We start from the raw sequence: 26,217 nt of genomic DNA, 5'->3' as shown, positions 1-26,217 counted from the left end.
ATGTCATCTCCAATGAACAGATTTCAAAGTAATCAGCATGGGAATAGAGAATAGATTTAACCTTAAATAATTCTAGCAATAACCAAACAGTATTATAATATTAGAAGTATTTATGCCCAAGTGTTAGTTTTAATGACAGAAAGTAACTCAATATTCACACAGGGATAAGCAGTTTCATTCACAATTTATTGAATTGCAAATTAGATTGTTAGGCTAGTTAGAGAATAAATCTCCAAAAGTATCTTGGCAGGTTCCTGAATGTTTAAGTGTATGCCAACATTACTGGATTGTTTAAATTATTAGAAGCTAAGAATATGAAGTACTTATCAAGGTTTCAACAATAAAAATATTTTCTTAAAATACCATATTTGGTAATAAATTAGATTTATAGAAATTGATAATACAATATAAATTAAACCTGAGTTATAAATGCCTCCTACCCTGTCCACTCCCAGCATACATAACTTACATCACAATTTCTTTTGGACCAGTGTGCCTCAAACTTAAGCATACATAATCCTTGAGGATCTCATTAGATGCAGTTTCTGATTTAATAATTATATTGTGGGGCCTGAGGGTCCACATTTCTAACAAGCTACAAATGAAGCTAATGCTGGTCTTTAGACCACCCTTGAGCAGCAAGGTGACGTAAAGTATAGTAGAGATGCTCTCTGGCCTAATATACTGTATGGTTTTATAGATTATTCAAGGCTATAAGATGTTGGAATCAAACATAACCACAAATGATCACAAAAACTAAGTCTTGGAAGAAAAGAATGTTTTAGTTAAGTGAAAGCTTAAACTGTACCAAATTGGCAGTGTTTCTATTTGTCTGACAGTGACACCTTTGATACAATATAAGTCAGGACACCAAGTTCTTGTAACTTTAGTTACTATAGCTTGAGGCTCTCTTCCAGTTCATTCAAGTCCAGAAAATTCAAGCTAGTACACTGCAAAACCACTATGAAAAATCTTTAATGGTTAACTGTCCATATAAATTACTTATAAACTCACTTTAAGCTATGCCATCTCCTCCTCCTCTTTCAACAAATAAATGCTTTTTTTTCTGTCTTGTAGCTAAACAGCGTGTCACACCCAATGCCCCTCCCTTTAAAAATCGAACAAAATTGTCTCCAACCAAAGGACCCAATGCAAAAAGGTTGGCTTCTTTAACACATTCGTAGGTGTATGCATCTATTTCCACAGGATTATTCTTACATGTGATTGGCTGGCTTGAGTTATGGCCCAGGTAACACCCTTGCTCCTTCAGAAAAGACAGATTGGGATGAGAACCTATCAGTACTACTGCCGCAGAGAGCTTAAATATTTTTTTCAATCCAGAGAGGCTTTGAAGAATGCATTTCATGTCCGACTTAAAGGAAAGCACATGGTGCTCAGGAAAGCTGGTATAATCAGATAAAAGACTGGAGTCTACAGAATATGACTGAGTACACATCATATGATAGACTTTATGGTATTCTGGATAAAGCTTTTTGGGAAGCTGCTTGAAAATTAAGCCTGGATCAGTTACTCGTCTGCGAAATACATGAATCACAGGAATATTATTATTGTAAGCACACAGTACTGCATCAGCTGCAGTAAGCCCAGAACCTACAATTAACACTGGATCCACTTTGCCACGCAACTTTCCTTTGCTGATAGCAGCTCCAAATTCAGGCATTGAATGAAACACAAAAGGAAAATCTTCCCCTTCAATTTCCAGATGGGCAGGAGAATCCAGTGTTCCAGTTGCCAGAGCTACGTTCTCCGCAAAGAGACAGAAGGGAACATGGGAACCATCCGCTATTCGCTGATAACCCCTGATTTCCCAATTTCTCTTGACAAATTTAGATTTCTCTATCTGTAAATGCTGTGTTGAAATACTTCCATCTTGTCCATCATCATCATCTTGATGATCTCTGTAGAGTCTTGATACAGAGGTGATATAAGTATTCTCTCTGAAATTCTTCTGAAGACCCATGACTTTTACATAATGTTTATAGTAGCGAGCTATTTCCTCTGGCATAACTCGATCTCCTTTTAGGTTCCTAAAAAAAGGAAAAGGAAAAACATTCTATGAAGAGAGTACTGTATTAGTTTTCATGATTATTCCTGCTCCATCTAGTAAGCTATTATAGAGATCTTTTTAATTCGTCTGGACTGTTAGCTATAAATTATCCTTTTACAAAGAAAGCAAGCTTTTTTCTTTGGTTAAAAATGTTAAAGAACTGGGGCGCCTGAGTGGCTCAGTGCGTTAAAGCCTCTACCTTTGGCCCAGGTCATGATCCCAGGGTCCTGGGATCGAGCCCTGCATCGGGCTCTCTGCTCTGCAGGGAGCCTGCTTCCTCCTCTTTCTGACTGCCTCTCTGCCTACTTGTAATCTCTGTCTGTCAAATAAATAAATAAAATCTTTAAAAAAAAATGTTAAAGAATTAGTTTTATCAATAGACGTCCCATGAGGGTAGAGACTGTATTTTAATGCACCTATTTCCCCAGTGCCTTGCACAGATAGACACAGGATGGTTTTTTTCAGAAGACTGATCTGAATTTTCAGACTTTGGGAAAATAGCAAGTCACGAAAAATCATGTCAAGATCATGTATATTATCTTTAAGAATTATATATACTAGACATGTAGAATCTGTTACAATCTAATTCAATCTGTTACAGGCTGTAGACTGAATAGTATGTAGACTGAATTCTTTACAGTTGTGAGATAGACTGTAAAAGTCTGTATTTCCACATTTTGATTCATTTATTTATTTATAAAGGTAGCTAATCTGACCAGATCCTAAGTACATAAAACATTCTGTTTTCCTGTTCATAAAGAAATCTATAAATATAGGAATGTACTCTTTTCATAAAGAGCAGATTCTTTCATTTTCCACTTGAACTTTAAAGCAATAGGCATTAGTATCCCTAAACCCTGGACCCTAATTATAAATAAGTAGCAGCAAAAACATATCAAATAATTTCACATAATTCATTACAAATTATAAATAGAAGAAGTTCATAAAGGTTTTTCTTAAAATTTAAGATTTAAAATGTTAACTCTCACTTTACACAGAAATCCTATGTAGTAGTTACTACTACTGTAATCTCCATTTATAAATGAAGAAATTAACAGCTAGTTTAAGTTACTTGACCATGTTCACAACACTAGAAATTAGAGAGTCAGGATTCAAGAATCAGTCTCTTAAGATCTAGAAGTCAACACTACACAAAGGCAGGAAGTGAAGCCAATCTTTAATCACAAGATTCTTTTTCACAAATTACTTCAATATACAATGTGCCCACTGTAAAAGGATGAACACTTCTAGCACCAAAACAAACAAAATCATAAAGCTTCCCCTTTTTCACCCATATCACAAAAGGAAGAATGTTGAGCAATTTTCACTTGCTTGCTTATGAAAAATCAACTTGCCTGACTTGTACAACTTGTACAACTTGCCTGACTTTACTACTTTTTATTTTAAACCCATAAAAGGTTCATTTTTAAGAAATCCAAAAGGGGGGTGGCCTGGCTGGCCCAGTCAGAAAAGCATGTGATTCTTGATCTCAGAGTTATGAGTTCAAGCCCTATGTTGGGTGTTGTGATTACTTAAATAAAACTTAAAAAAAAAAAAAAAAAAAAAGGAGTATCTGAAAGGTTTAATCTCAATGATAACGCTGGCCTGAATTTGCTCTCCTTAAATCTTCTCAAATTAAGGATAATTTCTATGAAGTCATATGGTTTCTAACAGGAAGTCAAGCACTCCCAATCTAACTAAGGTTAACTTCCTGCTTTGCTTTATTGTTTCTGAGCAAATCAGATTCTCTGTATTAGTAATTCCTATCTAATTTAATACTACTATCCTTTGAAAATAAGGCTTTTCTTATTATTTCTCTTTTTTAAATTTTAGGTATTTTTCCCCAAGTAAACTTGTATTCTTCAAAGTAGAGCTTTCATCTTACTTACTTCTATTTTCACATTTCTTAATAAGTATTTACCTCTATAAGTACCTAGTAGGGTAACCAATCACATCACAGATTCTGGCTGAGTCCATCGTTCTAAATTATTAATCATATATACTCTTCTACTCTGAAAGGCAAATATTATAGGTATATATACATGAGATATCCATATACAAACTTGTATATCAACTGGTAAGAATAAGTAAATAAGTGTAGAAAGAATTTGTGGGTAAATGAGAAACTAAGCAGAGTGGTTTAATAGGAAAGTGGGATAAATCCATAATTAACAAAAGCAAAGGAACCAATCTATTTTGTAACATCTCTAAATGGAAACTAGCTCATGATCACTGCTACAAAGAGATTTTATCTGAAAGACACATAAATCTGTATTATTCCTTTAAGACAGAATCACAAATATTTTGAAATTACCGATAGACTTTCCCACTGTACATCAAAGAACTCTAATAGTTTGATCTTTACCTTCGTTTGCTAGATACCCAATCTTTAAACTTAAGTCCAGGTAGCTCCATCCAATTTCCAAAGCTGATTGTCAACATAGAACCTTCCATATTCTGTTTGAATAAAAAATGCACAAACACATGTAAGCAGTAACATGGATTTTTAAAAAACCAAATCCATCTTCATTCGTTATAAGAGTCTGGATAAGGATAGCAGAAGAAGTTCTAAATGGTTGTGTAAATTACAAATACTTTTATTCTGTAGGATCTATATTCCTTTCATAAAGTTACATACTTATAAAACAAGTTTACAATATTTCCAGATGCCTACACAATTTAATAGCTTCAGCCTATAATAATATAATCCAGACACAGAATATGTTACAGGAACAAGTTAGTATTTTCACTTTTTAAACAAAAGGAGGGCGCCTGGGTGGCTCAGTGGGTTAAGCCTTTGGCTCAGGGTCCTGGGACTGAGACCCGCATGGGACTCTCTGCTCAGTGGGGAGCCTGCTTCCTCCTCTCTCTCTGCCTGCCTCTCTGCCTACTTGTGATTTCTGTCTGTCAAATAAATAAATTTTAAATAAATAAATAAATAAACAAAAGGAAAAAGTTCTTAATTTCTAAAACTTTAGATACATATCTATTTTAATATTAACAGTTTTTTTTTTTTTAAAGAAATGCACAGCAAAACAGCTTTCCCCCCTCCATCAATTATAATTACAAAATCTAAGCTAGTTTGGATAACAGCAACATCTTTTTCTAAAACTAGGGAAAGAAGCAGTGGTTACCTGATTAAGAACAGACTCACTGCTCAAGCTAATGTTGGCTTAAGAAAGTGACCCCTTCAAGCTCCCCTGTCCTACTTCTTTCTGCTTTGCTTACTACACAGCAACAAAAAGCCCAAGGGCCTATAGCACCTGTCCCAATGACCTCAATGATCTCTTCCAACCAACTGTCTTAGGCTATGGCTTTTTCTTAACTCTTCCTGCCCTGCTTCAATACAACCCAGTACTGGGAATGGTACTTATTATTACAGTTATTATTAATGACTAACATTTCCAAGCACTATGTGCTGGGCCTTTCAGAGCCTATTATTTGTGACAGTGTGTAGACCCCTGGGAGAGAAGGTGACAAGCTGCTACTTGCTTTGAGGCAAACTGCGCCTGATACTAGGATGTGAATCAAGAAGATGGAAAACATCACAAGGGAAACTGTTAAGAATATATTATATACAGAACTTATCTGGAGCCATAACTGTCTCATCTGAAACTCAAAAAAACCCTTAAGGCACTAATATTCCATTTCAATAATCTAAACATTATTCCCACAGCACCACCTCTCCCAGTTAGTTGTGAGCCCTGGTCCCTGGATCTCTTCATTTTCTCCTAGTCTTCCTTGTCCTCCTTATGCCATGAGTGCCTGCTTTCAGGGAGGCTATAGTATATTAAGGGACACAAACCTGACAGAAGTACTAAGGGCATACAGAAAGAGAAGAATATTTCTTAAAGGACATAAGTGGGCTGTGAGGAGTGTACCATTAGGGAAAATATTCCAGGCAGAATAAAGATGTTATGTGAGTTTTACAAAGAAAAAGAACAGCAGTGTCCTTCAAGAAATTAAAAAGTTCAGCCTTATGCAGAAAAGTATTAGCAGGCTTGGGTTGCTTAAACTGTGCATATTACTAAGAAAGGCCTGTCTTTAGGACTGGCTTTTGGCTGCTTCCTAGGAAACAACCCTTGAGCTCTTGAAATATTCTACCCAATGAGTGACTTTTGATTTTTTGTATGCCAGAAGCCTTGAGCCCTGCTGTACCTGCAACTGTACAGTGACTGTAAATTTATCTTAACAATGAGATTTATGTTAAATAGCAGTGTTTGCTCTGGGAGGCAGAGGAGTCACACACATGGATGCTGCTTTTCTACATGACTGCCACCCAGAAAATCCTGGACACCGAGGTGTCGGTAAGCATCCCTGATTGGCAACTCTTTGCACATGCTGTCACAAATCACTGCTGGGAGAATTAAATGTAGCCTCCTGCAACTCCACTAAAAATGGCCACTTAGAAACTGAAGCTTGTTTCTCCTGGACTGCATTCCCTAAACTTTTTCCCTTTAATGATTCTAATCTGAATTCTTTCACTGTATAAACTACAACCATAAGTACAAAAGAATCTACAGCCTGCGCATGAACCTAGAACCCCAGAAAGAATATTCTGGAGCATGGAATGTGAGAAAGCAGTAAAGCAAGAAAGCCAAGTAGGGGCTAGATGACCCAGGCTATGGTAAAATACATTAATAATGAGTGCGCATATTATTCATTAGATGAACTGGAAGCAACTACAGGGTTTTATGCATGGCTGTAACATTCAAAGGTGTTATTATAGAAAGGTAACTCTGGCTTTGGTATAGAGACTGTACTCAAGAAGACAAGACTGGAGTAGGAAACCTTTGCAGTAATTGGGTCAAAGATGATGATGGCCAATTACAATTATGATGGGGCAAAGTAGGGTGAAAGGACTCACAGTATGTTTATGAGAAAGAACGGAGAAGATAAAATAATTGTTTTGAAATAGGAGTTGAGGCAAGAACAATCAAAGAAGGTTTCTGGCTTAAGTAACTACATTCCAGTGCCATTACTCCACGGTAAGGAAAGGAAGAAATCTGATGATAAAGATGACTGGTTAGGTAGGCATGCTGGGGTTGAGAACACCTATAGGATAATAAAGGGAAGGTATTTAGGTGACTATATAAGAGAAAGCAATGTGGGCCAGGGATCTTGATTTGGGAGTCACTCAACATTCATATGCAAGTCACTGAAGTATAAGAGACAAGCCAGGGAGAATGAAGAGTATAAAAAGCCAAGACCATGGCTTGGCACAGAGTTTACAGAAGTCTCCACAAGGTAACGAAAAGGAGTGACTAACAGGAAGAAAAGCAGGAGATGAACGGTTCAGAGAATCTAAGAGAGGTAGTATCACTGTCAAATGTTGCAGAGGTCAGGAAAGATAAAGTTTAAGACCATCAAACTGAGCAAAAAAGAAAGTTATCAACCTATAAAAAGCTAAAAAGGCAGGCAGTGACAGAAGCTAGAGTGAAGTCAGCTAAGGAACAGCAGGCAAAGGCATAAAAATAACGGACAGGTGGGGTGCCTGGGTAGCTCAGTTCGTTATACGTCTGCCTTTAGCTCAGGTCATGATCCAAGGGTTCAGGGATTGAGCCCCGCATCGGGCTCCCTGCTGGGTGGGGAGCCTGCTTCTCCCTCCCCCACCCTGGCTTGTGCTATCGCTATCTCTGTCTCTGTCTCAAATAAATAAATAAATAAATAAAATCTTTAAAAATTAATAATAATAATGGATAGGTAACTATTTCAAGAAGGTGGCTCTAAAGCAAAGAATACAAATAAGCTAACACATAAATAATTTTTAGTAGAAAATAATTTTAGTATATTTATATACGGGTAAACAGGAGCTGCCAGAGAAACTTAAGATACAAGAAGGGGAAAATCAAATAAGCGAAATCCTTAGAGAAGATGGGTCCCGAACACAGCTGGAAGGTTAGTCTTAGATAGAAGTGATACCACTTCTACAGCAACAGGGGATAAGAAACAAAGAGGTAGCACGAATGCAGATACATTTGCAGGTTTTAGCATAAAATTATGAAAGTTCAATCCTGATGGATACTATTTTCTAAGAATCAAGAGTATTTAAGTAGGAAAGTCAAAAAGAGGACAGAGATTTGAGAAGAATATTTAACAAGGAAATAGCAAAGGATTACCAAGTAGAGTTCAAGACCCAAATGAGGCTGAAGAATACTTTTCACAGCTGTACAAACTTTTTTTTTTTTTTTTCTGACAATGTTTAATAGCTTAAGTCTGGGAAAAGATAGACAGTTATATAAATTGCTTTTTTTGGCCAAGCCCATGTGATAGCAGGACAATGGGTCAAGAGACTACAGAACCTCAGCTGGGTAGGTAAGGAGGTTAAGATCAGAGCCTCAAACTCTGTGCTTGAAGACTAGGTATAGTGTAGCCGGATGAAGCAGCTGGAAGAATAAAAAGTTGTGATCATCAAGTAAGGTATTTAAAAATTTCGGTTTCACTGAGCAGTCACAGTGGAGCCACTGGAGTTAGTACCTAAGGAGGAATGGAAGAGGAGATTACTAAGAATGAACACATTAAGAGATGAAAAGTTAAGGTGTTGTTTCTGTGTCATACATGTAAAGGTACTCAAGTTGACAAGAAAACTTGGATACAATGGAAAACCATGACTTAGGTGCTTCAGTTTCAAAAACAGGGGGACAATCTGGAACGGTCGAGGAGCAAGAAGATGACATAAACTGTTCAAAGGAACAGAAACTCTGACAGAAGAGCGATGGAGAATAAAGAGAACCCCAACCTCACTACTCAACCTGAGACATGGGGCCATGGGGAAGTGAAGAGACTCCGCTTCAGGAGGCTGCAGCAAGAAAATCTTCAGGACAGCAAGATTTCAAGGAAGGGAGTAAAAGCAGCATATAATTGAAATGGTTAAGAGTAAACAAAAGCTTTGTTTATTAGCAAATGGAGTTTTAGGGGAACACTGTTATAAAAAGTCTGGAAAAGGGGAGAGCAGTGAGAAATTTGACCACAAGAGAAGTAGAAAACTATACAGAAAGGACTATGAAGAGGACAAATGACTTAGGGAACTTATATCCTGAGTTATAACTGAGGTTAACTAGCATGTATGTGAAGCATGGCAGGGGAGAGGGCTGTCTAAACATAGAACCACAGTCAAGAGCTTCAAGATTAAGGCATGGAATGCAGAGGTGAGAGGGAATAAATAATTATGCCTGGAAGAGTCAGGGAACTGCATAGAAGTGATGCCTGAAAATGGATAATAGTTAAAATATCATTTATTTATATCTCTATTCTAATGGATATCCTATATGATGCATGAGAAAAATTCAGCGAGTTTCAAGTATATTTCAGCTTTACCACTGATTCAAATGTGTTTTTAGTAATCAGGGCTTATCTATCCTTCAACTTTCCTATACATAAGTGGAAAAAATGAAATAACACAGATTACTGTCTGTACATTTTTCTAAGCAAGAAATATAAGTACAAAAAATCGTAAGGAATTTAGAGAAGTATTATACATTATGGCTTTTTCAAGAAATACCATTTAACAATGCTACTCACTAATAGCACAAATATAAACACCAAAAGGCATAGATACTATTAGTTGCTATCCCTTACCATTAAGGAAATTAAGAGTAAGAAAGGAGTTGGAAAGTCCCATAAATACACTGAAACAGTCACTTATTAAATGTAAATAACTATTTAGACATACAGCATTGAACTAATATAGGAATATTCAACTGAACTCTTTACCACAGAGCTGATATTTAATGTTAAAATTCAGATGAAAGGGGCGCCTGGGTGGCTCAGTGGGTTAAAGCCTCTGCCTTCGATTCAGGTCATGATCCCAGGGTCCTGGGATTGAGCCCCACATCGTGCTCTCTGCTCAGCAGGGAGCCTGCTTCCTCCTCTCTCTGACTGCCTCTCTGCCTACTTGTGATCTCTGTCTGTCAAATAAATAAATAAATAAATCTTTTAAAAAAAATTTTTTTAAAAATTCAGATGAAATCCTTCTTCATAAAACAGCAAAAAGTATTTAACATTTATTTATATAACAAATGAGCACTCACTACACACCAGATGCCATACAGGAGAAAAGAAAAATTATTAAGTTCCTGACCCCTAACAAAATGCACTAAATTTTTATGTTAATCAATTCTGATTTAACCCTTGCCATGAACTGAATTTGTGTCACCCCCAAAATCCATACACTGAAGCCCTAACCCCCAGTGTCATGGTATTTGGAGATGAGGCCTCTCAGAGGTAATTAGGTCTACATGAGGTTATGAGGGTGGTGCCCTTGTGACAGGATTAGTGGCTTTATTAGAAGAGGGGTGGAAGGGAGGAAGGAGCACGCCCAAGAAAGTGCTATCTGCAAACCAGGAGAAGAGCCCTCACATAAGCTGAACAGGCTGGCATGTTGATCTTGAACTTCTCAGCCTCTACACCATGCAATAAATATCTGTTGTTAAGGCATTCAGTCTAGGTTATTTCATTATAGCAGCCCAAGCATATTAATACTTCTTTCTTTTACAATCTATTTTTCACTTAAGATATAAATAATGGGTACTGGTATGAAACACTCTGCCTTCGATTCAGGTCATGATCCCAGGGTCCTGGGATTGAGCCCCACATCGTGCTCTCTGCTCAGCAGGGAGATTTTATAAAGTCTGATATGAATTTAAAACTTTTACTATGTAAAACATTGTTGAAATATTTTTATATAGTTCATGTAAAATAGTATAGAGAAGCTAAGCTTATTCTAAGACTATACTAGTAATCAAATTCGGTTTAACCTCTAGTAACCCATATTTTATTGTACACCATTAAAATTTTCAGATAAAAATTTGGTAAACTTCTATAACGTCTGATAATATAAAATATATTTTATTGAATGACATTAAAATTCTCAGATAAAAGTGTGGTAAACACATATAATGTATGATAGCATTATATATCATAATGTTTCAACATTCAAATGGTCTTATCAAGATGACATATAACTCACATGCACTATAAAATGTGAAGAAAAACATACTCACATGCCAAGCACCACCAGGTGGACCTTTACCAAGAACTAAGTGAGGAATGTAATGATGTTGTTCTAATTTCCAGTGCAAAACGGATGGATAATCATAACCAAAATCAGCATCTGGATGAAGAAGTGTGTCAAAAAGGACTGCAACTGGATTGGAGGATCGGCCCTCAAGGCCCTCAGACAAGTATTCTAAGTCCTGAATAAATTTTTCAAAAAGGGGAAACAAAAAAGGCAGAGTTTGAAGGAAAAAAAGCAAAAAAACAAAACAAAAAAAACCTCAGCTGTTACAAAAGTGAAAACCATTACTCTCATCCAGCATTTCCCAGATAATGTTCTATAAAACACTGATGTTCCTTGAGAGCTTAATAGATTCTTGGTCAAATGAATATAGGAAAAGACTGGATTTCAACAAAACTAATCAGATCGCTTTTACTGCAACTCCTGAAGGTGCATTTAATACATTAATATGCCTTAATATGTCTACTGTAACGTTCCAGTAACAAAAAGCATCACTTCCAAAACTTATCTGAACATAGAGCACCTATTAAAACTCCCACCAGGAAATAATTTGGGAAATTCTGCTCTCATCAATTCAGTTAAATAAACAGAAGTAATTTGACAGAACATATTTCCAACTGATCTACAATGCTTATATAAGTAGAAAACTAATCTTGTTTGAGTATTCAAAACAAAACAAAACAAAACAAAAGATTGACATGTAAGAAATACCTGATCAACAATGGAAAGATGTCTTGCTTCTTCTAATTTACTATGTAAGATTGTATTTGGATGTATTGCTTCTGATGATAAATATGGTCTGTAGCCTGATAACATGTAAGAAAGGCAAATTCCTGAGGGTCCATTTCCTATTGGGAAAAAAAAAAAAAAGGTGCATCATGTGTCTTAATATTCTTATTCCTTGACTTTTCTCAAAGATGCATTTTCTCCCTTACCTATTTGTCTTCCTTCTCTAAAGTTTTAAAACCAAGTATTCATAAGATACTGACTTTTGTCTTCTCGGTTTTCTTTTGGGAATCTCATCTACTTGAAGCTTTAAGTCTATATGCTACTGACCCTGAATTACACCTGTACGCTGACCCCTTGCCCAAAAATACATCCCACATTTCCATAAGCCACTTCTTTACTCCACCTAGTTGAACTACTACTAATTTAATCACAATGTGTTCAACACATATTCGTGGGTTCCTTCATTTAGGTGCCCTCTCCTTTAAATCCCATCCCTTCTCAAAAGTTTGGTGCTAACAAAATCCTAAATTAATTAAATTCTGATCCTAAATCTATTTAGTCATTTATATCCACTCAGTTGTCTTTGTTAGTGTCAATCCTCTACTCTCAAAAGACAAAAAGTCCCTTGTTTGTCCTAAGATACACCTATTCCAAAATCATTTCACATTTACATTCAGACAAATTTTGATAAAACAAGGTCCTCATCATACTACTCCCTCCACTTGGAAAACTTTAACTGCTTGCTTCTGACTACCCGGTGCTCACCGTGTTCTGTTCTAAATCATCTTTCCAGACCCATTTCCTAATAGCGTCTTCCTCTACTTTTATATGCTTAAACTAAAGCCAAACTGGATTTTTTTTCTTGAACCCCAGTGAACTAGCTCCATTTCTGTGGTTCCTTTAGTCTAGGTTTTCACTTCTCTATTATCTCCATCTACCAAAAATCTAATCCAACTGGGGTAACTGTTAGCCTCAGGAAGAAAATTCTGTTCCATTCTCTAATATTTTGTGCCCCAAATAAAAGCAGCTCAAAGATGTAAATATGAAACGTAAAATCCAAGAATATCAGAAAATGGATTACTACTTCTACTTACAATACTGAAGTGGGAGGCCTTTAAAAAGACTGAAAGGAAAGTAAACCAATTCTTCATAAAAATTAAAAATAAGTGAGAAATACTGGAAGTTAAGATCTGAGGCAAAGAGTTTCCCTGAATCAAAACAGAGACAAAAATTAAAGAATAAAAATACTATATGATAGTATCGATACAGATAAAAGATAAAGAAAAAGGGGCGCCTGGGTGGCTCAGTGGGTTAAAGCCTCTGCCTTCGGCACAGGTCATGGTCTCAGGATCCTGGGATCGAGCCACTTCGGGCTCTCTGCACAGCGGGGAGCCTGCTTCCTCCTCTCTCTCTGCCTACTTGTGATCTCTGTCTGTCAAATAAATAAAATCTTAAAAAAAAAAAAAGATAAAGAAAAAGCATTTAACAAAACCCAACACCTATTCGTAATTTTTTTTAAAAGATTTTATTTATTTATTTGACAGACAGAGATCATAAGTAGGCAGAGAGGCAGGCAGAGAAAGTGGGGAGGAAGAAGGCTCTCTGCCGAGCAGAGAGCCCGATGTGGGGCTCGATCCCAGGAGCCTGGGATCATGACCTGAGCCAAAGGCAGAGGCTTTAACCCATTGAGCCACCCAGGCGCCCCAACCTATTCGTAATTTAAAAAAATAAAAAAACCTCAGCAAAGTCAAATAGAAGAATACTTCCTCAACTTGGTAAAGAGTATCTACAGTAAACCTACAACTAACAATCATTCTTAAATGGTAAAAAACTAGATGCTTTGTCAAGAACAAGACAAGGTTGTCTCTTCCCATCATTTCTACTCAACACACACCATGACAGATGCCATAGTTAATGCAATAAAAGAAAATACAGACTTTGGAAAGAACTTCTTTGTTCATAAAAGCCATGATTTCTATGTAGAAAATCCCAAAGAATGGACCAAAAAACTCCTAGAACAAGATTGCATGATACAGGTTAATATACAAAAGCCAGTATCTTTTCTATATACCAGCAATGACCAGGCAGCATCTGAAATTAAATATACAATACTGCTTAATCTGTGCATGTGCCCACACACAAAACCACACACAGTTGGATATGAATCCAACTGTTTATACTTAAGATGATAAATACACATATAAGATATACACAAGGAAAACCAGAAAACTCTGATCAAAGAACCCAATGATCTAAATAGATGCTCTTGAATAAAAAGATTTGATACTGTTACGATGTCAGCTCTTCTCAATTTGATCTACAGATTCAATGCAATCCAGTAAAAATTCCAGCAAGTTATTCTGTGAACACAAACTAATTCTGAAGTTTGAATGCAAAGGCGAAAGATCCATAATAGATTACAAACATAATATTGAAGCAGCAAGTCACAACCAACATCACCCAAACTCAAGTCCTACCATAAAACTACAGTCAATGAGACAGTATGGAAATTATTAAAGAGTAGACAAATTAATGGAACAGAAGGGAGCACAGAGATAGACTCTCACAAATACAGTCAACTTATTTTTGACAAAGGAGCAAAGGCAATCCAATGGAGAAAGGACAGTCTTTTCAACAAATGGTACTGGAACAACTGGACAACCACATGCCAATATATGAAGTCTAGATAGTAACATTTTATCTTTTACAAAAAAAAAAAATAATTCAAAACATATCACAGACCTAAATACAAAACACAAAATTCTAAATTTCTAGAAGATGAAATAGGGGAAAATCTAGGTGACCTGCATCTGATACTAAGTTTTTAAATAAAACACTAAAAGCAGGATCATCTGTGCAAGAAACAAATAGATAAACAGGACTCATTAAAATTTAAAATTTCTGCTCTGTAAAGATAATACTTAAGAGAGCGAAAAGTCACACTGGGAGAAAATATTTGCAAAACATAACATATACAAAGAACTCTTGAAACTCAGCCATAAGAAAATAACCTAATTAAAAAATGCACACAGGATCTGATCAGAAATTTCAAAGATACAAATAACAAATAAACATTTGAAATATAATCATGTATGTAATATATGTAAGCATGTCATATATGTAATCATGTAATGTAATCATGTATGATTATAGCACTGCAAATAAGACAATGAGGTACGAAAACACACCCTTCAAAATGGCTAAAATCCAAAACAGAGGCAATACCAAATACTGACATAGATTTAGAGGAACAGGAACTCTCAGTCATAGTTACTGGGAATGCGAAATGATACAGCTCAGGAAGACAGTTTAACAGTTTCTTAAAAAGCTAAACATAATCTTATGATATGATCCAACAATCACACTTCTAGGTATTTACCCAAATAAGCTGAAAACTCAATGGCTATGCAAAATCCTACACATGCATGTTCATAGCAGCTTTACTTCTAATTGTCAAACACTGTCAGCAACCAAAATATCCTTCAATAAGTGCAGAGACAAACTCAAACATCCAAAAAATGAAACAGTGTTCAGTGATAAAAAAGTGTTGAGCTACCAAGCCATGAAATGACCTAGACGAATCTTCAAGGCATACTGTTAAGTGAAAGAAGCCAGTATGAAAAAGTTCCATACTGTGTAATTCCACAAATATGATATTCTAAATAAATCAAAACTACACAGAGAGTAAAAGATCAGTGGTTGCCAGGGGTTGGGGGTTGAGGGACAGGATAAATACATGGACCACAGAAGATTTTTAGGAGGCAGTGAAGCTACTGTTCTATAGGATACTGTTAATTGTGGATACGTAACACTTCAGCAAAACGCACAGAACTGTACAACACAAAAAGTGAACCCTAATGTAAACTACAGATTTTACCTAATAAAATGTATAATCAGAGGTTCATCAATTATAACAAATGCACCACACCAATGTGGGACATTGGAGGTGGCAGGAGAAGGAGAGTATATGAGAACTCTCTGTACTTTCTACTCAATTTTCATGTAGAAGACCTCTAAAAAATAAAATCTATTAATTAAACTAAATATTAAATACATATAAAATAGTAGGATTTAGAATCCAAAACTAAGAGAAGTTCCTTAAATCAAAAAGAAACAATACTCAACAAAGGCAAAAAATAAAAATGGGCAGTTCAAAGGCAAATAAACACACAGATGGAATGCTCCCTCACTCCCAAAGACTGTCCCCATCCTAACCCCAAGCAGGTGAAAGTGTTACCTTATATAACAAAAGATAACTCTGTAGATGTAAGTAAATTAAGGACTGTGAGATAGGAAGAGTACCTGGACTATAGAGGTGGAAACCATCTAATTATACAAGTCCTTAAAAAAAGAGACCCACCATATTAGAAATTAAAAAAAAAAAAAAAGAGAGAGAGAGAGAGAGAGAGAGAGAGACTCTTTCTCAGCTTTGATGAGGGGGAAAAGGAAAAATGAAAGAAAGTTAAGAGAGAACCAACACTGTGGACTCTGAAAATGGAGAAAGAGCCCAGCAGTCAAGTGATTGTAACCTCTAGAAACTGGAAAAGGCAAGCAAACAAATGTTCTACCCTGGAGACCCCGGAAAGGAATGCAGTCTTGCTGACATCCTGACTTTAGCCCACTGACACTAGGGTTGAACTTCTGACCTACAGAACAGTGAGATAATAAGTGTACATTGTTTAAAGCCACTACATTTGTGGAAATTTGTTATGATAGCAACAGAAAACATACATCAAGGAAATTAGTTCTCTGCTCTGATGGAGTGCTCTTGCCAGCAGTCACAGCCCCACATGCACTGGATTAAGCTACTCACTGGCTAGTTGAAGCAAAACACAGATTGTTTTGGGGGGAGTGACGTGGGCAGGTAGAGATAATGGTACTTCTTCCTTTTCTGACCCTCCCATAGCCAGCTAGAACAGAAGAGGGTTCCCTGACTCATGACAACTCATTCAGGATGAAAAACCAGTGTCAAGCAAAAATGAGAAAATGGAACACGAGGTCTAGTCGCAAGTTACCCTGAATGTGAACTACTACACATACCATCATCTCTATCATCACCCCTAAAAACAAAACTAGAAACCACACTTGCCTCTTTTCCTCCCTCCCTCCCTTTACTGGATCCCTCATATGTCAGAAGACGAACTTTTCTCTCCTTCCTGTTAACTTTGAAAGCGGGCATCAGGAGCGCCTGGGTGGCTCAGTCAGTTAAACGTTCAACTCTTGATTTTGGCTCAGGTCCTGAGATCAAGCCCCACTCTGATCTCCATGCTCAGCGGGTCATTGTTCCCAGATTAAAAGAACGAGTTACTGGAGATTCTCTCTCCTTCTGCCCCTCCCCACCTCACACATGCACAGTAATCTCTCAAATAAATAAATCTTAAAAAAAAAAAAAAGGCTTTCAAAGAAAGTAAAGATGCTATATGCATATTATGCCCCATAATTCTTTCCTGCAGCTTGCATCACATCATAGTAATTGTCTGACTTAGAAAGTGTGAATATTAGATGCAAGATTTAAGTAACGGGAAGTAAAAAACATGCAATAAAACAAAATCATAAAAAACATCTGTAATTCTGAAGTAGTTAGGTTGCATTAATAGCTTAATTTTTAGTATTTTCTATGCCTATATGTTGAGGTGGTACAAAGGATATATAATGATAGTATTATGGTTAAGGTCACTGTACACACCACAGCAGAGCACAGTAACATTCATTAAACTGAGAACCGGTTACTAGCTTGCACAAGTTACTCAACTTCTGAGTTGCCCTAATCGTATTTACTCCACAACAGAGGGCTCTAGGGTTGAAAGGCATAATCCCATAATATACACAGAATGCTCTGTATGGGCTCTACTAATCCTGGTTATAATCACTGCCATGACACTATCATAATAATTAATGCAACTAACAGTATTTTAACACAACAGGGCAGTATCAATTCTTCAATGAATAAAATGTTACATTCAAACACAGAATGTACTAACAGATAAACCAATTACTCTCTCCAAAGATCCAGTTATTGGTTACTTAATCATATCAAAAAACCCAAGACTACTTCTCAATACAATCCTAAGAATTTGTGCCATGTAACTATGCATATATAGTAGTAGTAAGCACCGGAATTATAATTTTAAGAGTTAAAATGCAGTACTTACCTATAATTACCACAGGCAAAGTCACTGATGAATCTTCTAGTAAAGAAGTTTCTTCAACTAATGGCATAGCTTTAACTTTCTGCCCCAAATTATCACCAAAATATTGCACTAAGGAATTAAAAATCTCTCCTTCGGTTTCAGTGTCACTATAGTTTCTTTAAAAAAAAAAAAAAGAAGAAGAAAAAATGAAACATGAAACAAAAAGAAGAGATTTAGTCAACATAACTTTATAAAAACCTGTCTTTATTCAGATTTTATTTAGGCCAGAAAATATGGAATAGTTCCATAAAAATGAGAAAAAGAAATTCTTGTTTAATGCTTTCAAATTAGTAGCTTAGCTTACCTGTCAACCTGTACCACTTTTAATGTCAAAAATCCTAAAGAGCTAGCTGATGTCTCTGTAGTACCACGTAGACAAGTCTACACAAGTTCTAAGAAAGAAGCTATCTTTAAAAACCAAAGAGACAGCACTGTAGTGGGGATTTTTATAATTCCCTGAGATTTCCTAGGAATGGCTAGTTTCTTTTTTTTTTCTCACTAATAAAAAAAGTACATGCACTGGAGGTGGTATATTTGGAACAAAAGAGTCATAATATTTTAAGAAATGGTTAATAGTACTTATGTATTACAAACTGTGTATTTTGGTAAAAAGAAATAAGGTTTATACATCTTGTTAGTTCTCAGATATTGAAACTTGGAAATATCTTTATGTTATTTCCAATCTACCTTCTTTCCTAGTTGTCTCTCTAGAAACTAGTTTCAGCATTCTGACATGCTCACGAAACAAATGGAGTAGCCTCTGAGCACAGCTAATGTTCGGCATTACACCAGAGATTACTTCAGAACAGAATCCCCAAATTATTTTTCATCTTTATATAGTCAGCAGCAGGCCAATATCTGGAAATATTAAACTGTGTACCAACTATGGGTGAGTATGCTTACTGCTACTCACAAAATGATAAAAATGAGACGGATCAGTTATTTCATAGGACTCACAGATCCTGGAGGAGAATGATAAATGTAAAGAACTGGGCAGAGACCAAAATTTCTGCTTCTCTCTAACCTCCCAAGGTTCCAGTCTACCCTATGATAGAGTAGAGTTCTCCAGGATATGCTGACAGCTTTCCTAAAGAAGGTATAAACTCCACCCCAAATATCTAGATTCCTCTAACAATATGTGGCCTTTGAGGCCAGAACTTTCCTGAAGAGTAACTCTACCCAATATTTGGACTCCTCTAACAATACATGGCCTTTTGGGGTCAGATAAGATACCCTTTGGATAGGTCTACTAGAGAAAGCCCCTCCTCACAATGAAGCCTGCTCCTCAAAGAAGCATCTTACGCTCAATACATTCCTTTCAGACCATTCCAACTATTTCTCTGAGCAGATCCAGTATTCTAGTTACCCAGCCTGCTTTGCTTCTTGGCAACTGAACACAAACAAGTGTATTATACTCAGACCTATTTCTTACATTTCTCCTGAATGTGTGGTGAGGACAGGTCCCCTGGTTTCCTCTAGATGCTTCTAATCAAAGTCCTTTTGGATACCCAGACCTGACTGATATTGTGGTGGCTGTAAAGGCCACAATTCTTTTTCAGAAGATGCACACCTCATCTTAAGTCTCTTCCAGATATCCCCACCTCAAAGGCTGCTGTTCCCATAAACCCGGGAAATTTAAAAAAAAAAAAAATTACAAAATCACTTTAACTTTTTGTTCATCAAAGAGATATTTCCTTCAAACCTTAACAAACATTTCCTCCTTTTCAAGTGTGCAATTCAGGGTTGTTGTTATAATCACAAGGTTTTGCAACCACTACTAATTCCAGAAAAATATGATCATCCTAAAAATGGTTAAGTTAACAGTAGTAAACTAGTTAGTAGTAAACTATGGTACTCATGAAAACTCATTCCCCATTCTCCCTTCCCTCCAGCTACTCGTGACCACTGATCTACTTTTGGTCTTGTTGGATTTGCCTGTTACGGAAATTGCGTGTAAATGGAAACTCTCACACATTATGTGGCCTTGTGTGTCTGGCTTCTTCCACTTAGCATGTTTTTCAGCTTCATCCACAGTGTAGAATATATTGGTACTTCCATTTCTTTTCATGCCTAAGTAATTTTCCACCTTAGAGATAGAAAACATTTTGTTCATTCACAAACCGATGAACATTTGAGTTGTTCCCCCTTTTTGGCTGTACAAATAATGCTGTGAACATTCGTGCATAAATTTTGTGGGGATCAAAGTTTTTATATTTCTTAGGAGTACATGCAATGGCTGGGTCATAAGTTCTGTTTAACATCTTAAGGAACTGCAAACTGTCTTCTAAAGTGGCTGGATCAGGGCGCATGGGTGGCTCAGTCATTAGGTGTCCACCTTTGTTTGGCTCAGGTCATGATCCCAGGGTCCTGGGATCCAGCCCCGCATCAGGCTCCTTGCTTGGCCGGAAGCCTGCTTCTCCCCCTCTTCTCCTCCCCCTGGTTGTATTCCCTCTCTCAAATAAATAAGTAAAATCTTTTTAAAAAATAAAAAAATAAAGTAGCTGGTTCATTTTCCATTCCCAACAGCATATAAGAGGGTTCCAACTCTTCCACATCCTTACCAACACTCAACTTCTTTTTTAGCTACCCTCACTGGTGTGACATGACATCTCACTGCAGTTTTGACCTGCATTTCCCAATGACTAAGAATGCTAAGCATCTTTTCATATAATGTTTAGCTATTTGTATTTTCTTCTTTGTAGAAATAGTCTTCACCCACTTTCAAACTGGGCTTTTTATTAAGCTTTAAAAATTCCTTATATATGTAGAACGCAAGCTCCTTTTCAGATATATGATTTGCAAATATTTTCTCCCATTCTGTGGGTGGTCTGTCCCTTTCTTTGTCTTTTGAATCACAGAAGTTTAAATGTTTCGATTTTTGCTGCTGTGCTTTTGGTGTCTAAGAAACCAGTCCCTGGGATGCCTGGGTGGCTCAGTCAGTTAAGCTGCTGCCTTCAGCACAGGTCATGATCCCAGGGTCCTTAGATCAAGTCCTACACTGGGCTCCGTGCTCAGTGGGGAGACTGCTTCTCCCTCTGCCTCTGCCTGACACTCTGCCTGCTTGTGCTCTCTCTCTCTCTGACAAATAAATAAAATCTTAAAAAAAAAAAAAAAAGAAAAAAAGAAAAGAAACCACTCCCTAATCCACGACCACCAAGATTTACTCCTATTTTCTGTAAGTTTTATTGTTCTAGTTTTTAGATTTAAGACTTTCATCCATTTTGAGTTAATTTTTACACATGTGATGTCTGAGGTAAGAGTCCAACTCCACTCTTTTGTTTGTGGATATCCATCTGTCCTGGAATCATCTGTTGTAGAGACTGTTATTTCCCCTTTGTCTCGTGATCCCATGGAAAACCAACTGACCATAAACATAAGGATTTATTTCTAACTCTCAGTTCTATTCCACCGATCTATGTTAATATCTTCAGGCAAGCGCCACACTGTCTTGCTTACTGTTTCTTTGTAGTAAACTCTGAAATTAGGAGTGGGTATTCTCCAAATTTGTTCTTTTCAAATTATCTTGGCTATTCTGGGTCTCTTGCAATTCCATATGAATTTTAGGATCTTACCATTTCTGAAAAACAAAGTCTGCTAGGATTTTGTAAGACTGCACTAAATTTATAGATCAATTTGAAAAATATTGCCATCTTAATTAAGATATGGTTTTTTCAATCCATGAACATGGGATTCCTTTTATTTAGGCCTTTAGTTATTCTCAATGATGTTTTATCGTTTTCTGTGTACAAGTCTTTTTTTTTTTTTTTAAAGATTTTATCTATTTGACAGAGAGAGATCACAAGGAGGCAGAGAGGAAGAGGGAGAGAAAGAGAGGGAGGAAGAAGCAGGCTCCCTGCCCAGAGAGAGGGCAGGGATGCGGGACTTGATCCCAGGATCCTGAGATCATGACCTGAGCTGAAGGCAGAGGCTTAACCCACTGAGCCACCCAGGCAGCCTTCTGTGTACAAGTCTTAAGACTTAGGAATAAATATTTCATTTTTCATGAGGCTAGTGTAAATGGAATTTTGGTAACTTCACTGTCAGATGGTTCATTACTTTTTTATGTTGATCTTGTATTCTCCAATGTTGCTTAATTCATTTAGTCTAGTAGGTTTTGTGTGTGGGCCTCCAGCAATTTACCTCTAGTCTCAAGACTCTAGTACATTCATAGAGCCAAAGTTTTAGCTTATTTAAATTCTCTATACAAGTAATTAGATCTGATTTTCTACTGGTCATTAGTATAATCTGTACATATACAGTATGTATATAATCTATAATAAAACTGGTATGTATATAATGGTATATGACCTAAATATTGGTATAAACTATTTATAATAAACTTGCACGGTATTTGGTCTAAGTTTCATAAAGATTAACACTGATGAAAAACAGAATCCAGAAACAAACAAAAAACAAAACTATGGTTCACTGGTTTTGCATAAAGCAACAAGGAAACAAACGTCTCTTGGTGAGTATTCTTTCTAAATAATTCAGAGCCTAAGTTATAATTCACATATCACTGCACATGTTTTATAATACATTCATACTATATCACAGGTCTATGAATAGTTTCAACTTCTACTTGAGATATCCAACTTGATCCAATGTTATCTTTAAAACAAGTATTTTGAGTAATAAAAAATCTACCTTTCCTTTATTTGGGATACTAAGTTAGAAAACATTTTATTACATTTCAGGAAATAGTAAACAGCACTTTATACACATGCAAAAATAGTTGCCCTATTAGGCATAAAGACTATTTGATATTTAAGAAGATTTTAAAGAACTTCCACCTTTTGTTCTTGAAATATTAGAACCCAGTCTTGAAACAAATTTAAGAGAATGGTACAGATATAAACTTTGGGTAACAAAGACTTTCTCCCATCTAGCAAGACTTCTTTTAATGATGACTTAAACTCAAATGAGATGGTTTAGTATCTGAATTTTTATAGTCTTTGGAAGCATGATCCTAAATTGTCACCAAATTCATACTACTCTATGAAAAAAAGGTTCTAACATCACAAATGAAGTCAGTCACACTGTTCATCTTCCGAAACAGTAGGTATAAAACAGTGAGTGGACAGTTGGAAAGTGAGTGGACAGATATCACAATACCTATTCCTTTCAGGTATTGTACAAGAGTCAAAATATACAGGTTTGTTCCTAATAAAGTTGCTCAAAAAAAAAAAAAATAGCACAAGTAAATTATAATCACCTTCCTAAGAAGAGGTCTTAAATATTTTATTTTTTAAATCTGAGCTACAGTATAGCTATTTTTACAACAGAAATAAGGTTTATTAATCAAAATTTTTATCTTTTGGCTAGCAAGGCTTGTTTTTCTTTATCCCTCAAGATCAAAACATACCAACTACTTTGTATTTATCTCCTCCAAATTTCTGTACAAAGTGGTAAGCATGTGGTATCCGTAACCTAGGGTTTGCTGAATGGATATGAATCCCAACCTGTGTCCTTAAGAGTTCAACTATACCAAAAGCAACTATGTCAAAAGGCATTTAGACAGCAGTTTCTTAAAGGCGTGTTAATTTCTCAAGGGGCTTCAGTTTAACAAGTTTTCATTGGAGGAATCTGTTTTCTAAAACTCTTCAAAGTGGATCTGATACTCTCAAAACTGGTATCTGTCAAGTAGTCAACAAAGTTGCCTAAAACTTAAAATCCAGCAGTTTATTACATAAAACATTTTTTTTTTAAATATCCAGAATTTAAAATACCCTACAAAACTCACTGAGAAGTTGGGTAAGTCTGGACTTTTGCTATTAAAACAGGAGTTTTGAACCTTCTCTTTGTCTTAAACTCCTTAGTAATTTGGTGAAACCTGAACCTCTTCCTTGAATAGTATTATTACACACATAAAAGATACATGGGATTTACAAGGAAACCAATTACATTAAAATAGTTATAAAAAGTAAACTTATAACATGTTTATTTACATTTCTCTACTGTATTAAATAGCAAGTTTGGTGATGTGTAATTACTGTAATTTTGAAGAAATAAACATACAGTATTTCCAGATATGTGCAACTGTGATATGAAAGTATTTGTGAATTTTACTGTTGACAAGGTCACAAATACTATTTGACTTGACGCTTACATTCATAATTGAAGGGTATACTCGATTTTCATTAAAAGTTTAGCAAAAATAGCAGTTGTACCTTTCTTTACATGCAAGTTCATGGCCACTTAAATTCTATGAACTCCAATTTTAAAACTCTTGATCTGAGTTTCATATTTTGAGAAAAATTTTACACATCATTATTCTAGCACATTCATACAAACGAAGTAAAGTAATTTGTTAAAGTCTTCGCTAAGTTTAACATTTTTCCACCACAGGGTTAAAACCACTTCCAAGTGCCTTTAGCCTTTCTCCCAATAACTGACTTAAGTGTCTGCCAACTGTACAAGAGAACATATTCTCCCTTTTATTTTAAAATGCACTAACCTCATCACTCTTAAGAACTTTCCCATAATGCGAATCCTGAATCGCCACCTATTTCAAATTTCTTTAATATACACTTAAAAGGACAAGCATCTTAGAACAAAGTTAGCACCTACTTGTAACCAAACCATCACATTTAAAACAGTTTCCTGTCTCCTTTCAAACGCAGTAACTTAGATTATTACGTTTATTTTAAAAAAATATATAAAGATTTAAAGGTGGGGTAGGGAGGAACCTTCGCAACCCTTCACTCAAACTTTGCACTACTTCGAAGTCTCAGGTCGCAGTAACCGACTCGCTCCGGGTCTAGCCGGTTTCGAAGTCCCCGTGACTGGCCCGGTCCAGGGGAGGAAAAGGGGGACATCAGAGGAGAATGTTGTCCACCCCGCCCCCCCACTCACAACCCCGGAGCGAGGTGCCCCCAAGCAGAGGCTGCCGAGGCGGGAACACGGATCAGGCAGGAATCAGGAGGAACCGGCTGCCGAGGCGGGAGGCAGCTCAGTCCAGGCGCCCGCCCCCCATCCAGGACCGGTCCCGACGCTGGACCTGTCCCGACCCCAACCCCGCCCGGCGTCTACACAGCTCGGCCCCGGCACGGCTGCGGAGCCGGAAAGCGCTCCACCCTCCTCCTGCTCCCATCCCCTCCGCTCCCCGCCAGAAAAGTCACCTGAAATGACCGGCCAGGGAGCAGCGGCAGCACCACACCGGCATGGAGCGCGGCGCACGGGGCGCCAGAGCGCGACCGCCACGGCCGCCGCCACTGCCTGCCCCGGCTGGGCTGCCCGTTCCGGGCGCCCGCCCACTCGCCCGGGGTCGCGGGGTCCGCGGGACGCCAGGGCCCCGCGCGTCGCCGTTGCCGCGGCTGCCCGGAAACTGCGGCTAAGCAGCCGGCGGGTCTCCGGCGCCCCGAACTCCGCCTCAGGATAGCGGCTTCCGCTCCTCGCCTGCGGGGAGCCAGACGCCGGCGGCGGAAGATCTGGGGGCGCCGCGATGGGGGCGGAACGGGGCGGAGACGCTGCGACGGCTGCGGCGGAGGCGCGCGGGCTCCTCCTCGCAGGTGCGGCCGCGGCGGGCGAGGCCGGCGATTGGTGGAGACGCGGCCGGAGCCGCGGCTGCGCGGGCCGGGGGCCGAGGTCCGCGCGCCAACCGGACCGCGGCGGCGGCGACCGGGGGCCCGGGCCTCGGCCTGCGCCCCGCGCCCCTTCCGCGTGCACCGCACTCGCGGCCTGGGGGTGAGCAGGGCGGGGCGGATGCGCGTCGAGAGGGCCGGATGATGAGAGGAAGAGAAAGCTGCTAACCGGGGTAGCGGAACGGCTCGGGGGAAACCCTGCGTATAGCGCGGCCTCCGCGATCGGGGAGCGACGCGGCGTAACCCGAGTCCGTCCGCGCGGGACTCCCACCGAGGAGGCCGGGGAAAGGCCGAGAGTCCCACCCGGGAAACCCACCTTAGCGCCTTTTCTCGCGCTGGCCTGGGCGCAGACGCTGGGAGCTGGTGCGCGCTTCACCCGGCATCACAATCGCCCGGGGCGTGGTGGGGCGGAGGGTGGGGCGGCGGGGGGGACACACCAAACCACAGGTGCCCGGTCTCCACCCCCAGCTGTCTTGACTGTGGAAGTCCGGCTTCTTGAATAGGGGGTACTTCCGTCCCCAAAGTAAGTGGCTTTCACTAGCGTGAGAATCACCTGAGTTGCTGGCTAAAAATACAGGTGCTTAGCCCCGCCCAAGACTTACGGAGTCTGTTTCCTGGCGGGGGAAAGGG

At 38.1% G+C, this 26,217-nt stretch overlaps 1 protein-coding gene and 1 long non-coding RNA gene across 3 annotated transcripts in view; one reads left to right on the top strand and one right to left on the bottom strand.

Annotated features, from left to right (window-relative positions):
- Nucleotides 1–165: 165 nt before the first annotated feature.
- On the bottom strand, nucleotides 166–26,156 carry OSGIN2 (oxidative stress induced growth inhibitor family member 2). 2 transcript variants are annotated; one of them, XM_059394826.1, is made up of 6 exons: nucleotides 25,904–26,156; nucleotides 17,966–18,120; nucleotides 11,796–11,932; nucleotides 11,071–11,262; nucleotides 4,434–4,525; nucleotides 166–2,048 (listed from the first exon to the last, which is right to left on the bottom strand). In XM_059394826.1, the coding sequence occupies exons 2-6, from the start codon at nucleotides 18,030–18,032 to the stop codon at nucleotides 1,016–1,018; spliced, it is 1,521 nt and encodes a 506-aa protein (XP_059250809.1). In that variant the 5' UTR covers nucleotides 18,033–18,120; nucleotides 25,904–26,156; the 3' UTR covers nucleotides 166–1,015. The 2 variants fall into 2 exon arrangements, with proteins under 2 accessions (XP_059250809.1, XP_059250808.1); XM_059394825.1 differs by lacking the exon at nucleotides 25,904–26,156 and adding an exon at nucleotides 25,126–25,482.
- LOC132014143 (uncharacterized) overlaps nucleotides 25,619–26,217 on the top strand; it is a 26,662-nt gene continuing 26,063 nt past the window's right edge. Inside the window, exon 1 of the long non-coding RNA XR_009403226.1 lies at nucleotides 25,619–25,690. This is a non-coding gene — a long non-coding RNA (uncharacterized LOC132014143). The remainder of the gene's footprint in view (nucleotides 25,691–26,217) is intronic.

The sequence above is a fragment of the Mustela nigripes genome, chromosome 3 (genome assembly GCF_022355385.1).
Source record: "Mustela nigripes isolate SB6536 chromosome 3, MUSNIG.SB6536, whole genome shotgun sequence".
Taxonomy (NCBI): domain Eukaryota; kingdom Metazoa; phylum Chordata; class Mammalia; order Carnivora; family Mustelidae; genus Mustela; species Mustela nigripes.
The sequence above is the reverse complement of the archived record's forward strand: the minus strand, read 5'-3'. Positions and strand labels throughout refer to the sequence as shown.

Coding starts and splice junctions, on each gene's coding strand:
- OSGIN2 (XM_059394825.1), bottom strand. CDS start 25,169: ATGCCGGTGTGGTGCTGCCGCTGCTCCCTGGCCGGTCATTTCAG. Junction 18,121..25,125: donor TCCCTGGCCGGTCATTTCAG/GTGACTTTTCTG, acceptor TTTTTTTTAAAG/AAACTATAGTGACACTGAAA. Junction 4,526..11,070: donor CACCTGGTGGTGCTTGGCAT/GTGAGTATGTTT, acceptor TTATTCAAACAG/AATATGGAAGGTTCTATGTT.